This window comes from Pelmatolapia mariae, linkage group LG14 (assembly GCF_036321145.2).
Source record: "Pelmatolapia mariae isolate MD_Pm_ZW linkage group LG14, Pm_UMD_F_2, whole genome shotgun sequence".
Lineage (NCBI taxonomy): Eukaryota > Metazoa > Chordata > Actinopteri > Cichliformes > Cichlidae > Pelmatolapia > Pelmatolapia mariae.
In genome coordinates, this window is record NC_086239.1 from 39,494,373 (window position 1) to 39,508,070 (window position 13,698).

At 46.4% G+C, this 13,698-nt stretch overlaps 1 protein-coding gene across 2 annotated transcripts in view; it reads left to right on the forward strand.

Moving 5' to 3' along the window:
• The first annotated feature begins 11,961 nt into the window (after positions 1-11,961).
• The window catches only part of ece2b (endothelin converting enzyme 2b), a 38,651-nt gene continuing 36,914 nt past the window's right edge, over positions 11,962-13,698 (forward strand). For both annotated transcript variants that reach the window (XM_063494338.1, XM_063494340.1), the window contains exon 1: positions 11,962-12,261. In XM_063494338.1, the coding sequence (XP_063350408.1) occupies positions 12,229-12,261 (33 nt within the window). In that variant the 5' untranslated portion in view covers positions 11,962-12,228. The remainder of the gene's footprint in view (positions 12,262-13,698) is intronic.

A 13,698-nucleotide genomic window follows, 5' to 3' on the forward strand; every position in this document is an offset into this window, starting at 1 on the left:
GTAAACTTGATGAAACTATTTTTAATTGTTGGTTTGAATAAAATCAGTTTGAGACAAACACTCGACCCCGTCTGCTGCTCGGGGGGAGGGGGGTAAACACCTTCATCACGATGAAGAACTGCAGCTTTTATTGAAGCTGATTAATGCCGGTGCTGGGGAGGGAGGGAGGGCTGAACAATAAAATAACTTTAATGATGGTTAATAAAGAGAGGAAGGGGCTCCATAGCAACCACAAGAAGGAATATTTAATCAAACTGAGATAACAAATCAGATAATAAGTTTCCATTTTATTGATCCTCAGAGGCCGGACTGAACATCACAGCAGAGAAATCAATAAAAATCACCTGTGCAGATGTTCAGGCCATAAGTATGTGGACACGTTTGCACTGACACGGAGGAGAGGAGGGGGCTGTGGGTTTTCTTCACCACAGAGATCAATCGCTTCACTCAAGGTTCCTTAAAAAGCACATTTCAAAGGCAAACACAATAAGTAGAAAAAGCGACATTTGTCCATTTTTTTCCCCCAGTTTTAACTTTTCATTTTTTGCACATTTTTAATTTTAGGGTGTGAAACATTTAAACACAGAATGACCAAATAAGAGAACCTCGGGTTTATATCAGCTACATGTTTCAGTTTCCTCCCATTAACGCCCGCACAAAGCTTCTGTTCTTCTTCACATCTTTGTCAAAGACAGATTATCACATCTGTCAACCTTCCCGCAGCCCTGGCGACATTTCCCCGAGCACGCCTGAAAGAAGGGCGTAGATTTGGTTTTGGCATTGGTGGGGACGGATGATTCAGCCACTGAACCCTGCCCTGTTTCTTATTTTTTCCTTTTTGCTTTTGATTCTTGATAAAAAACGAGAAATACACTTGCCTACATATGCTATTCTACATGCTTTTAAACCATTTAAAATTACAATTCATAGTTTTATATGTGAATTATATAATGTTAAATTACTATTAAACAGATGACTAAGTATTTTAGGCTTTAGTTTACTTCAGTCATATTCCATATAAATCAGGTATCATACAAAAATAAAAATAGCTTCAAATACAGTCATGACAATAAAAGAATATGACTTTAAGGACTTAACAACATTACTTCAGTTATAGTACACCAACATCTCTGATACATTAGCACTAAGGGAACACTCAGTGACCTGGTGGGTTTTGTCTATAAAACTATCTAAGATTACCACAGAGTAAAAGATCTCTCAGCAAAATTATGCAACATTTTAGGCCCCGATCAAATCAGTGAGCTGGGATGTTTTATTCTAAACATGAACTACTGTTACAGCAACAGACATGGACTACTGGTGTCCCACACAACAACTCAGTGTCCACTATGTGAAGGAGCCAAACACATGCCTTCTCCTCTCGTTAACTGAGATAAACTGCTGGCATATTTGTTTTACATCTACACTGTCCAGTCTCTCCTGGTGGACATGGTAACACGTTATTCATGGTTACATACAATTTTAGACTGATGTGAGCCAAAGCCTAGCACATACTTGCCAACCTTGAGACCTCAGAATTAGGGAGACATTCAAAGGGGCTGTGGAGGGGGGGTATACATGTACATATATATACAAAAAACTTGAATTTTACAGTGTTTATTTATCGGATAAAATAAGTTAAATGTCACCGTTATTATTGTCCGGCCGGAAACAGGCCGGGAGTGTCCAAACTCAGAGGCTGCGTCCACCTGAGGACCTGGCCTTCGCGGTCTAAGTGGGCCGGGTCCTCTGAAAGCCGGGTAGACCGGAAATGAGCGACTGTGAAATTGGACGGTCTAGCCTTCAGAATTACGTCACCTCTGCCGTCTGCTCCTTGCTGTCTAAAATATAACCGGACGCTGGCGTAGATTCTCGACGTGAGATGGTCGAATAAACTGCTGTTCTCACACAGCAGTTTATTCAGCTGTGTGCGAACCCCGGAGGAATCCTCCCGAGGGATCAATAACGTTTTATTTAATCTAATAACTTTAATCTCAGCCAAACCGATTTACTCACCAACAAATAAAACAAATAAAACACAACTAAAGCACTGAAAAAGGCCAAACAATAACGTGTTTAAGTTATTTGACGTTTACACAGCTACATTCTCGCCTGAAAATGTGTTAAAAGTTTATTTTGCGACCCAGAAAGATTAATAAGAGTAATATTAAAACTAAGTAGCTGCAGTAGTAGTAGCCATTGTTGGAAACTGGAATTGGCTGGGCCAATCTGGGATATGGTTTTCAGTTTTGTTGTCCGGGTGGAAAATCGGGAGAAATTGGGGAGGATGGTGGCTCCGGGAGATTTTCGGGAGGAGCACTGAAATTCGGGATTCTGCCGGAAAAATCGGGAGTGTTGGCATGTATGGCCTACCATAGCCTGTAATGTTATTATGACGGACACATTTTATGAGCGAACTTGGCTTTAAGTGACTTACAGGTTTCTTTGAAAAATACTTTCTTATATCCAGGTTCTTCCTTTGTGCTGCCGTCCTCCTCTCCTCCTCGCAGCGCAGGCTTGCCGCTGCTAAAACTAAACAGAGCTCCCTGAAAGGCACAGCCAATCACATTGGCCATATTTGTCACAGGTAGGACTCCAGCAGAGAACGTAATTTAACTCTTTCTGCACCGCTGCGTGAATGAGACGTTGACAGATTGTTTTTTTCTTTCTATCGGGTTTGTTTTTCTTTACTGGAAGAGATCAAATTATTGGTGGGGACATGTCCCTTCCGTCCATGCCAAATCTACGCCCTTGCCTGAAAGTGTGGGCTTGGCGTGGCTGAGCACAGGAAAGCTAAACGAGGGCCGACAGACAGACTGGTGTGGAAAAGCGTGTCTACAGTCAGTAACAGAGAAATGAATGCAAACATAATCAGAACACGAGCCTCCAAACACAGAGCCAATAAAGCCGATGTTCTGTGAACCTGCCCCCAAAACTCTCACCTCCATTTTAATCACAGCAGCTTCTTCAGCGAGCAGCAGCAGGAAGCGTTTTAATTTTCCATTCCAGTTATCTTTACAATCACCGCGTGTCACACCTGAGTACAGGCTATCTAGTATGAGAAGCTTTCACACTGTTGCTGAGTTATTTCCACACGTTTGACAGCAGAGACGCTGTGTAATTACTGTCTGCTCTGAATGATGCTGGAGGGAGCGAGGATGGAAATTAAACTCGCTGAAAAAAAAGACTCGACTAAAACTTCTGCTCACAACTTCAGCCAGACGCTCTCACACTGTTCAAAGACACGCGATTCATCACTGTGTCCATGAACCAATCACTGAAATCAGTATTTATGTTTCTGACTACTTCTTACTTTTACTCCCTACATTTTAAAAACAGGCTCGTTACTTTAGGTGTGACGTGTCTGAGTCAGTGAGGCCGTGCTGTTCGTGTACGAATCACAAGGAGACGTCGCATCAAAGACGTCACAGAGAGTTTGCTTTGTCTTGGCCCAACACCTGAGCGACTGTTTGCATCAGCGTGGAGCTAACCCTGCAGAAGAGGAGCGAGCACAAAGTGTTTCTATCAGCTCAACAATCATCAGCAAACACACAAACTGTGTGTGTGCAGTTTGTCTCACAGTGTGTTGCAGCTGCTGATTTCAGGGAGAGAAAAGACAGAGAGCTAAGTTCACTCAGAGATGGAGAAAGATAAGAAATCATGTTAAATCTGTACATGTCACACTCTGTTTTCATGTTGTGAATCAAACTGATGCAGACTAACTGTGATATTTAAAGACTGCATGAAAACCCTCTGCAGGATAAACAGGTTAGCTTGCTGCACAGTGGCCGTGGTTTCACGGTCACAGGAAGCTTACATAGGTGGAGCAGAGATTCATAACAACAAATCAAGAACACTGTGGAGGAGCAGACGTGTAGATAATGGAAAACACCGAGCGTTTATGACACAAACCACCAGCTACACTCAAGAACTGCGAGAGCAGATTAGACTCAAACATCTAACAGAGCTGAAAAACGTTCTTCAGAACGACTGAGAGTGAGAAAGAACGAAGAATGAAGAGAAAAATGTGGAAAGGAGGAAGAGAGGAATGTAAAACGAGCCACAGGTGGAGGTCAGGAGACGTGATTCTGATCAGCCTGATGTTAAACTGCTGCCTCGCCTCCTCTGCCACGCTAAACGAAAAGTGAGGAAGGCTGTGTGTGTGTGTGTGTGTGTGCGCAGCAGCTGCTGCAGTCAGATTAGCAGCTCCTTTCACTCATTAGTTCTTTGTTAAGAAAAGCTTTCAGGAGCTTAATGAGAGCTGATGATTGGCAGCTGAGACACACGCAGCAGCAAATGGAGAGGGCGTCCATTACCGACGATCACGTGACGCCACTACGTGTGAAATCACATGACCCGCTTTGAAAGTTGGTCAGATACTCAAAATGCATTGGAAACGGTAACTGCCCATTTCTTGTAAACATGATCAGAAACAGATGCAAACCAAAGCTCAGTTTGTAGACCGGCACGCAGAAGGAAGCAAGACTGATTTCAGACGTTCAGGAGGAGCGTAGCCTCAGTTCTGTCGGTGCGGTGGGACCGTCTACCCAGCTGGTGATTAAATACATTAGCTTCAAAATGATAAAAAATGAATGATGCCAACCAAAAGAAGAATGCACCCAGGACTGAGCCTTGTGGAACACCACAGGTTAGCGAGGGTGTGCATGCTAATCCTGTCAGACAAGTATGAGGAAAACTGCGGAGTCCCAAACAGGACATGAGGAGGGTGAAGACAGTGTGTTTAAGTACATCATTCAGTGTGATCAGAGACAATGAGGTAAATGACTCGACACGAAGGATGAGCTGACCCAGTTTAGACCAGATTGGACTTCATGTGGTGTGTGACCTGAAACCAGTTTAATATCGCATTTTAAGATATCGTTGTTAACATTACACAAACTTACAGACTCTAAGCTAAACGTTTGCGTGAAGCCAGTGTCCTCGATGTCCAGGCTTTGGCGTCCTGAAGCGTCCCGTACTTGCACTTATTTCAGGGACGATCTCAGCAGCTGCGACTCCACACGGAGCTCTGACCTCACTAAACTCTCTCCTGATGAGTTTATGGTCTCAGCCGCTGATTTCAAGCCCGACTGAATAAAATATGATTTCTATTTGGTTTCATTTTGTGGTTTCATTAGAGTCAGAAAGGCCCATAAAGCAGGGGCGGGCGTAGGACGAGGCTTCACAACACGACCCCACAAATCGCATCTTTTACACATAGTCTGTGAGCTCATCTGCGCTTCCTGCTGTGGATCTTATTATAATGTCCGCATGACCATCAGAAACCTGCTGCTTGAATATATGTGATTGTTTCACAGCGGCGTGCAGCGGAGCGTCTTCCCTTTTTCAATATTAAATTTCAGCATTTAATTACCTTCAATAAAAGACTTTGGCTAATTTGAGGCGTTCGTGTTTGCCTTCCAGCTTCAAATCCTAATTAAAGCCTAAACAGGTTCGAAGCCTCATAAGATAAGATAAGATAACTCTTTATTGTTATCTTATCTTATCTTATGAGGCTGATCCAGAAAAACTAAACAGATGGAGGAAAGACTCGAACGCCTGGTGTGACCCACAGCTTCCTCTGACCTTTCCTCCTGCTGCTAATCAGAGGCTCATCTCAGCGTCTGAAATTAGCAGCAGGTAATGTCGACTGATTGCAGAACCACACACAGTAGAAGAGTCAGATGTTCTTCCATTTTACATTTATTCTGAATTTAATTCAACAGAAACAGTAGTGTGCAAAAGTCTTGAGCCATTTCTTGATGTTTTTATTTACGAAACATGCAAACAGTTTCATTCTAACCAGTCACTATTAGGTGTGACCACCTCTGTCATTTCTTTAAGTCTTCAGTTTTATTCATAGAGCATCAGTTCACAGAAACTGCTGCCTCAAGATGCTTTATGTTGTAAAGACACTTCAGTATTAGAAACTGAGGAGCAGCGACAGCGGGAAGGAAGAACTCCTTTTTAACAGGAACCAGGCTCAGGGAGGTGCATGTGGGTTGTGTTTTGATCCCACACTGCTTCCATGACTGAGTGTTTTTCTGTCCAGGTATGCTTCTACCTTTCCCAACCAGATGTTTTCCAGATGTTCCTGCATGGAAGATCCATTTCTCCCTTCATAATTCATCAGTTTATCAAAGATCTCCACCACCTGTCTGACGTCCAGCCCAAACGGTGACAGAGCCACCATGTCTCACCATGTCTCAGATGTGGATCCATCTCTCCATCACACCCGTTCCTCTGATCGCCAGTTCTCGTGTCATTTTCATATCTGTTTCCCTTCATTAAGCACGGCTTCCTGGCAGCCGTCCTTCCACTGAGACATCTCTGATGAGGATCAGTGGACAGTAGATGATCAGCTGACGGTCCAGATCATCTCTCAGCTCCTGTGTCGGGACTTTCAGAGGTTTTAGGCCTCGCGCTGCTTTGTTTAAACGACACACTGCACACCCTGCTGAGTTTTTGTCATGTGTAGTGGGACCAGAAGTACAAACTCAGATAACAAACTGACCTTTATTACACACAGGACAAGAGACTATCAGAATAAAGCAGGAAACTAACAGTGAGACTGAAACACCTGAACCTAATAAACACAAAGACAAACCGACTGAACACGGATAATATAACGGAAACACAGACCAGACACGTGGAACACAGGAGGGAGAATAACGTGGAAAACGCTGGAAATCAGATGATCGCCTAAACTAAGCAAAGATAATATTTAAACTGAAAAGTACAAACAGCAAACAGTGGGTACTATGTATCATTAATGTGTAACAACAGTCTGCACAGTCATCCACGCTTTAATCCTATCAAGGCTTAAAGTGTGCATTATTAGGGGTGTGGCCTCTTTGACTGACAGGTGGACGGTGACACAGGTGGCTGTGTTGGTGCTACGGCTGCGGTGAGGTTTGTGTGTGTGTAACAGACATATAGGTGACATTCTGTTTTGATGCCTGAACCTGTCTAAATGCGAGAGCCTTAACCCGACATCATCTGCATCATCTGCTTCAGCAGCAGCGAGTCATCTTTAGGTGGATGTGCAGGTGCGTTCAGCCTCTGACAGGAAGCTGCCGTGACGTCATACACCTCTCCGTCTTGTTAAGAAGTCAGCGTTCCTTTATTAAACAGGAAATGGCAGCTGCAGCCGCACAAAGAGCCTGAACCGCCAATCAGCCCGTCAGCCAATCACACGCCGGCGTTTAAACAGCTTCAATAAACCTTAATGAGCGTTAATTACATCTGAAAGCTTCACTGGAACGCAGCGCACACTGCCTTTTAACTCTGTGTGTGTGTCTGTGTGTGTGTGTGTGTGTGTGTGTCTGTGTGTGTGATGTATACAGCAGCTGATTAGTCGTCTTTTTTTTCAATGAGTCGTCTTTTTAAGGTGAAATCATCATCAGAAGCCACACACACAGACAGACACACAGACACACACACACAGACACACACACACAGACACACACACAGACACACACACAGACAGACACACAGAGACAGACACACACAGACACACAGACACACACACACAGACACACACACAGACACACACACAGACAGACACACAGAGACAGACACACACAGACACACACACACACACAGACACACACACACAGACACACACACACACACACACACACACAGAGCACGATGATGTCAGCAGCATTCAGGAGATCAGAGGTCAAACTGCGATCAGCAGGGCTGACCAATCACAGAGCAGCTGATAAAGTGGAGAAACACAGTGTGTTGCCGCGGTGACGTTATCATCAGCCTCCAGGTTTGGAGGTGAGTCAGACTGTGTGGCCGAGTGCATGATGGGTAGACGCGGCGTGCTCTGGGTTCAGTCTGCAGCGAGAAGATGACACAAACTTCAGAGTTTAACATTTAAGAGACGCGACCTTTGACCCCTGCAGCAGCTGCTTCCTCCTGATTAAAACCTCGCTGAGCTTCAGTTTGTTCACACATCCACACGTCTTTTACTTTTGGCCGTTTATGCAGATGAGTCACTTTAACCTCGAAACAAAACGAAACCCCGTGTTTGTGAAACGCCGCAGGTAAGAGCTCCACCTGGCTCAGGTAAGCAGCCAGCTGTTACTTGTTGGGACTATATCTGCCTCAACTTCAAGACTCACTTTGAATATCCATGTATCTGTTCAACACATTTTATACCAGAGCGTCTCTTTGTCCATCGACACGACAACGTCTGAGTGTCTGCGTGACTCCAGACGATCTTCACAGTTCCTCCTTTACTTTTCAGCCATCGGTGAGATCTAAAAGCAGGCGCAGAGTCCATCACATGGAGAGGACCTGGAGGAGACATGGTCCACGTTTGAGTCTGCAGCACAGCCTGTGATGACTTCTGATTCACTGAAGCTTCACAAAGATGCACAAAGGAAAACGTTGTTTTCAGGAGGCTGACCTTCAGCTGTAACTGCGTTTGATTAAAAACTGAAAGACGAAGCGACGCAAACGCCGCCGCCGCATCATGTAAAGTGATGTTTGGAGCGCACAGGTGAGGATGAGTCAGCTTCCTGCAGGTGTGAGTGTCGCCGGCGTCTCTCCCACAATAAGAAGTCACCCGACAGCGAGAAGCTGAAGGTTTTCACCACAGCTCGTCTTCGTCTCTTTGACAGATGCAGCTGCTGCTTTTCTTCTGCTCAATGACAAGGTGACGCTGAAGAGCTCCTCATTCACTTCACCTCCTCTCCTTCACTGCCTCTTCTCCTCTCCTCTCTCCTTCCTCACAGGGAAATGAGAGGAGAGGATGAAGAGGAGAGGATGTGATGAGGAAGGGAGGTCGTCTTCTTTGGAAGAACCGTCAGAAAAAAGAGGGCAGGAAGAAAATGAAAGGAAATAAAGAACAAGAAAACTGAAGATGGAAAGAAAGAAGACAAAAAGATGGTGAAAGGTTGAAGCACTAAAGAAAGAAAGAATCTGTCAGGAAATGACATCATCAGTCATTTCCTGGTCCAAACAGCAAGGACGGTCTAAATTCTTTTAGATTCAGAAGTTAGTTTCTATCTACAGATGATAAACCCTCACAGAAGATGAATCAGGCAGGGAGCAGGTGGATGTTATAAACCCAGTGGAGACACAGACAGGAGGAGAGGTAGTGAAGGTGGATGAGCTTAAATAGCTGGGGTCAACCTTAAAGCCATGGACGGTACCCAAGACAGGTGAAGAAGAGAGAGCAGGCAGGGTGGAGTGGGTGGAGACGGGTGTCATGGATGGTGGCAGAAGGAGAGCAGCAAGAGGTAAAGGGAAGGTTTAAAGACGGCGGTGAGACCTGCTGCGATGCGACGTATGGAGGAGGAGGAGGAGGAGGCCGAGCTGAAGGTGTTAAACGCCTGAGTCTGTCAGAGGAGGTTTGCAGGTGTGCAGAGGAGACCGAGGGAAAGTTTGCTTTGGAGCCAGCAACACAAATAACACAAGACAGAATGAAAAAATGTAAAGTGAGGAACAAATGAGAATTTAAGGGAGGGAGAGTGGATATGATGGAGCTGCCAGGCTGGAGGAGAAGAGGACGAGCTCAGAGGTTGATGAATGCAGTGAAGGAGGACATGCAGAGGGTGTGTGTGTGACAGAAGAGGTGCTCACTCAGCTCTGTGAGAACAGCAGCGACGCCTGCAGGATTAATGATGTGCTGCCACCTGGTGGAGCACGTCCTGGTGACCGTTCACCATCATCTGACAGAAACACGTCAACACTTTAGAAAGAGAACAGCCTCGATGAGAGAGGCGTCTGGCAAACAAGGAAAAGAAGGGAGCTGTGCGACGCTCCTCCACGTGACGTCACGGGCGAGTAGCTCACAGACTGAAGAACTGCTGCTTGTACTGTGTGTCTGTGGCCAGCAGGGGGAGCTGCTGGATAACCTTTGACTTCATTTCCACAGTTTAATCAGGAAGCAGGTGTGACACAGACACAGGTGACAGCGTGAGTCACTGCCGAAAGAAGAAGCTCTGTCTGAGCTCCAGGTGTACCTAATAATGTGGCCTGCTCCCAGGTGGAATTTTATTTTGATGCTGAAATCTGAGCACTTCCTCCTCCTGCTGATCCAGTCCAGCTGGTTCCTGGTTTGTGCCTCCTGTGAGCCGTGATGTGGGAGAACCTGCTGAACCCGTCTGACCCCGCCCACCTGCTCCAGGTGACAGCGTCAGCTCACATGCAGCGCAGTCGTCTTTATAAACGCTCGTTTCATCTTCTCGATCCTTTCATTCCCTCGGCCGACATTTTGATTGGATAAAGTTAAAGAGGATGAGTTCTGCTCATTTCCTGCTTTTATTCTCGGAGCAGCTTTGCATGATTCACTGCTCAGAATAATCCTTCTTTGTCTTATGCTGGCCCTCGTGCAGCCCCTCCCTCCATCCTCTGTCTCAAACACGTTGTTTTGAAGCCCTCACTCCAAAAAGGCCACTGGCTTTTCTGGTTGGCCAGCTTCTGGAAGCCTGCAGAGGGGCAGCACTCAGTGCCCATGAGCTGTACTGTCTGAGCTTTAGAGATTTCTGCAGGTTTGTGTTCCTGGACACAAAGAAGTGAAACGTGCTGGAGCGTCCTGAGAGGAAAATCCCCTGGATTGAAGTTAGCTGGACAGATAAATTCAGACCATTATGAAAGCTCTCACTGACTCGTGGTTCGTACATGTGAGCGTCCCCCAAAGGGCCGTTAAGAGCAGGAAGAGCAATAAACACCAGTTTATTGATTTGTGTGTGTGTACACACAGCCGTGGTTTCTAAGCCCGTCCTGTGAGGCTGATGGAGTCCTCGGCCTCTCACGCCAGCGACCAGCATTCAGCTCTCACGCTGACCATTAATTACACATCTAATCATAGAGATACAGAAAGTGGTTTAAGGGTAATGTAGTACGGTGGCCCTGAAGTAATAAAGAACACTTCCCTTCCTGGAAAACGATGGATCACATTCGCGGTTTTGCGTGTGTCCAGTTCCCGGTGTGAAGGTTAAACTGAGCTGAGAGCAGCAGAGAAGATCAGAACCAGCGAACGCCGTGAAGTTATGATGTGTTCATTTTCAGCGTGTTTACATTTTTAAACAAGTGTTTTTTCAGTTCAGTTTAAAAATGTTTCGGTTTTATGAGCATCGTTGACTTTTCTAAATGATCAGAATAAAGACTTAAAATAATATACAGAATACTCCTAAAAATATACTTAGTATATGTCTCAGTGTGTGTGTGTGTGTGTGTGTGTGTGTTTGTCCATGTAAATGGAGAGTCCTCTTCACACGCTGAGGTTAATTATGGAGTTCCACAGGGTTCAGTGCCAGGATCAGTTCTGTTTACATTATACACCCTTAGAGCAGGGGTCTCAAACTCGCGGCCCGCGGGCCACTTGCGGCCCGTATATTGATGTGAAGAAATATAATGCAGTCTGGTCCTTGAAGTTTGGGAGGGTTGTTTGTTGAGTGCAGTGTTAAAATAAGTTCTTAAAAAAATGATTCAGTATGAAGACAACATGAGCAGAGAGCACATGTGCTCTGTGACCAGATGTGAACAGATGTGCAGGTCTGCTGCTGCTGTGTTTGTAACAAATAAAACTGAACATATATTTTTTTTAGAGTTTTCACTTTGTTCGGTTTGATCTGAGTAACGTAATCACGGATGCCGGTGACCGTGCCGTGATGTGCGCGCGGTAACGTTAAACCTTCAGGGTCGTGGAGGCTGAAGCTCTGCGGTCACAGGAGTCACTGCCGCCGTGGATTCTGGGAGTTGGAGGAAGTAATGAAAGTGTAATATTAGGGGAGGAGGAGGGCCAACAGCGGCGGATTTTCGCCCCGAAGGGGGTGAATGAGGCCACGCGTGGTGAATTCACAAAAAACTCAGTGCGGAACTGAGGAAAACTTACCGCAGCCACAGAGCGATGAGGAGCTGGAGGAGGTGACGTAGGGCCGTGTGAGTGACGTCAGTCCCTGTGTGTCTCGGGGTGTGTTTGTTTGTGAGAGGAAGAGGCTGGTTGGATGTTGGGCGGGGTCTGAGGAGAGAGAGGGAGAGAGAGAGAGAGGGAAGCGGAGAAAACCGAAAAACCTCCCGATCCTCCTCCTGCTGCTCCTGCTGCACACAGACAAAAGGAGACCGGGACAACACACACGCACAGACACACAGACTCGCACGCACACACAGACGGCCAGAGCGCGGCACAGACGGACGGACACCCGGGAGGATGGGCCGGCGGAGCGGTCGTCGGTAGCGCTCTGATTTCGGGGACGGAGCTCCAGGATGAGCGTAGCGCTGCAGGACCTCCGGAACACCGTGAGTACGCACACACACACCGCGCCCGGACGCGTGACACTCGCAGCCCACGCGTGTTCTCTGTGATGCTGATCACCTGTCAATCACTGTCGTCGGTGTGTGTGCACGCGTGCGTGTGCATGCGTGCGCGTGAGCAGGAACACTGGCAGGCCTGAAATCAGGGCTGACCTGACAGTGACGTCACGGATCAAACAGCCTGATCAGAAATGAGTGTGACACAACAGGTTTGTAAACACACACACACACACACACATTGATCCCTCTGGTTTAGGTTTGTTTATAACCTCAGAAGAAGAACAGACAAAAACACTCTTCTTCTTCTTCTCCTCACGTTGTTGAGCTGAGGTAGACAGTTAGCTTGTGGCTGCAGGTAAATCTGCTCCTGCACACTTTGATTAAAACATAGACTGTATAGTAAAGATGGAGATACATGACACCACCCACTGGTATACACACACACACACACACACACACACACACACACACACATCGATACCTGTAACTCAGTAGCAGCCAGTATTTCAGGGACTCCTGTTACCCAGGGTGAAGCCCAGCAGCTACCTGTATCACCACCCAGGTGTCAAAGAGGCCACGCCCTTCTTAATGTAAAGTTTAAACATTAACTCCATCCTGTACAGGTGTTACGAAGCAGGACATTAATTGTACAGACCAAAATCAGTTTTCTCTGAAATAAAGTAAAGCGAGTGTACAGCAGGCTGCCTGCTCCCAGAGGACACTGCTCTGTTATCTGTCCTGCTGGGTTTGCGTGGATGACTGGGGTCTGCTGGCAGGATGCAAAGATAAGTCAGTGTCATCAGGGTGTGGGTGGAAGTGGGAGCAACTGCACATAAATAAAACAAATAAGAGTCAGAGGTCCTCATCGGGTGCCTTGTGGTACTCCAGATCTGATACTCACCTTTGCAGCGATGTGATTTGTCAGGAACGCAGACACACGTGTGTGAATGTGAGGATATCTGAGGTGTGAGTCTGTTTGAGGTGTTGTGCTTTAACTGTGTGTAGGTCTGTGTGTAAAACCAGCAGCTGCTGTCTGACAGTGATTTAGCTTCTTATTAGCTATTTAACAATGTGTCTGCATAGTGGGAGTGTAACCTGCGATGGGCTCGCAAGACTCGCAGAACAGGAAGTTTTGGGCTGGACCTTAAATACCCAGGAGTGCTGTGATGATAGCTGAGGGCTTCCCTGCACAGGTACGAGCAGCAGCCATTCTTCTCTCTGACTGCATTCAGTCAGAGAGAAGCAGCTGATGCTGACTGCTTCAGACAGTAACCGAGTACACTGGTACAGGAGTGACACACTGAGGTTTCCGTGTGTGACTGTGCTGTCAGACCTGCAGATCCACACCTGCAGGCCTCAGACTGACACGTTCACAGGATCAGCCCGTCGGCCCCGTTTAACCCTGCGCCGTCACTTTGCTGG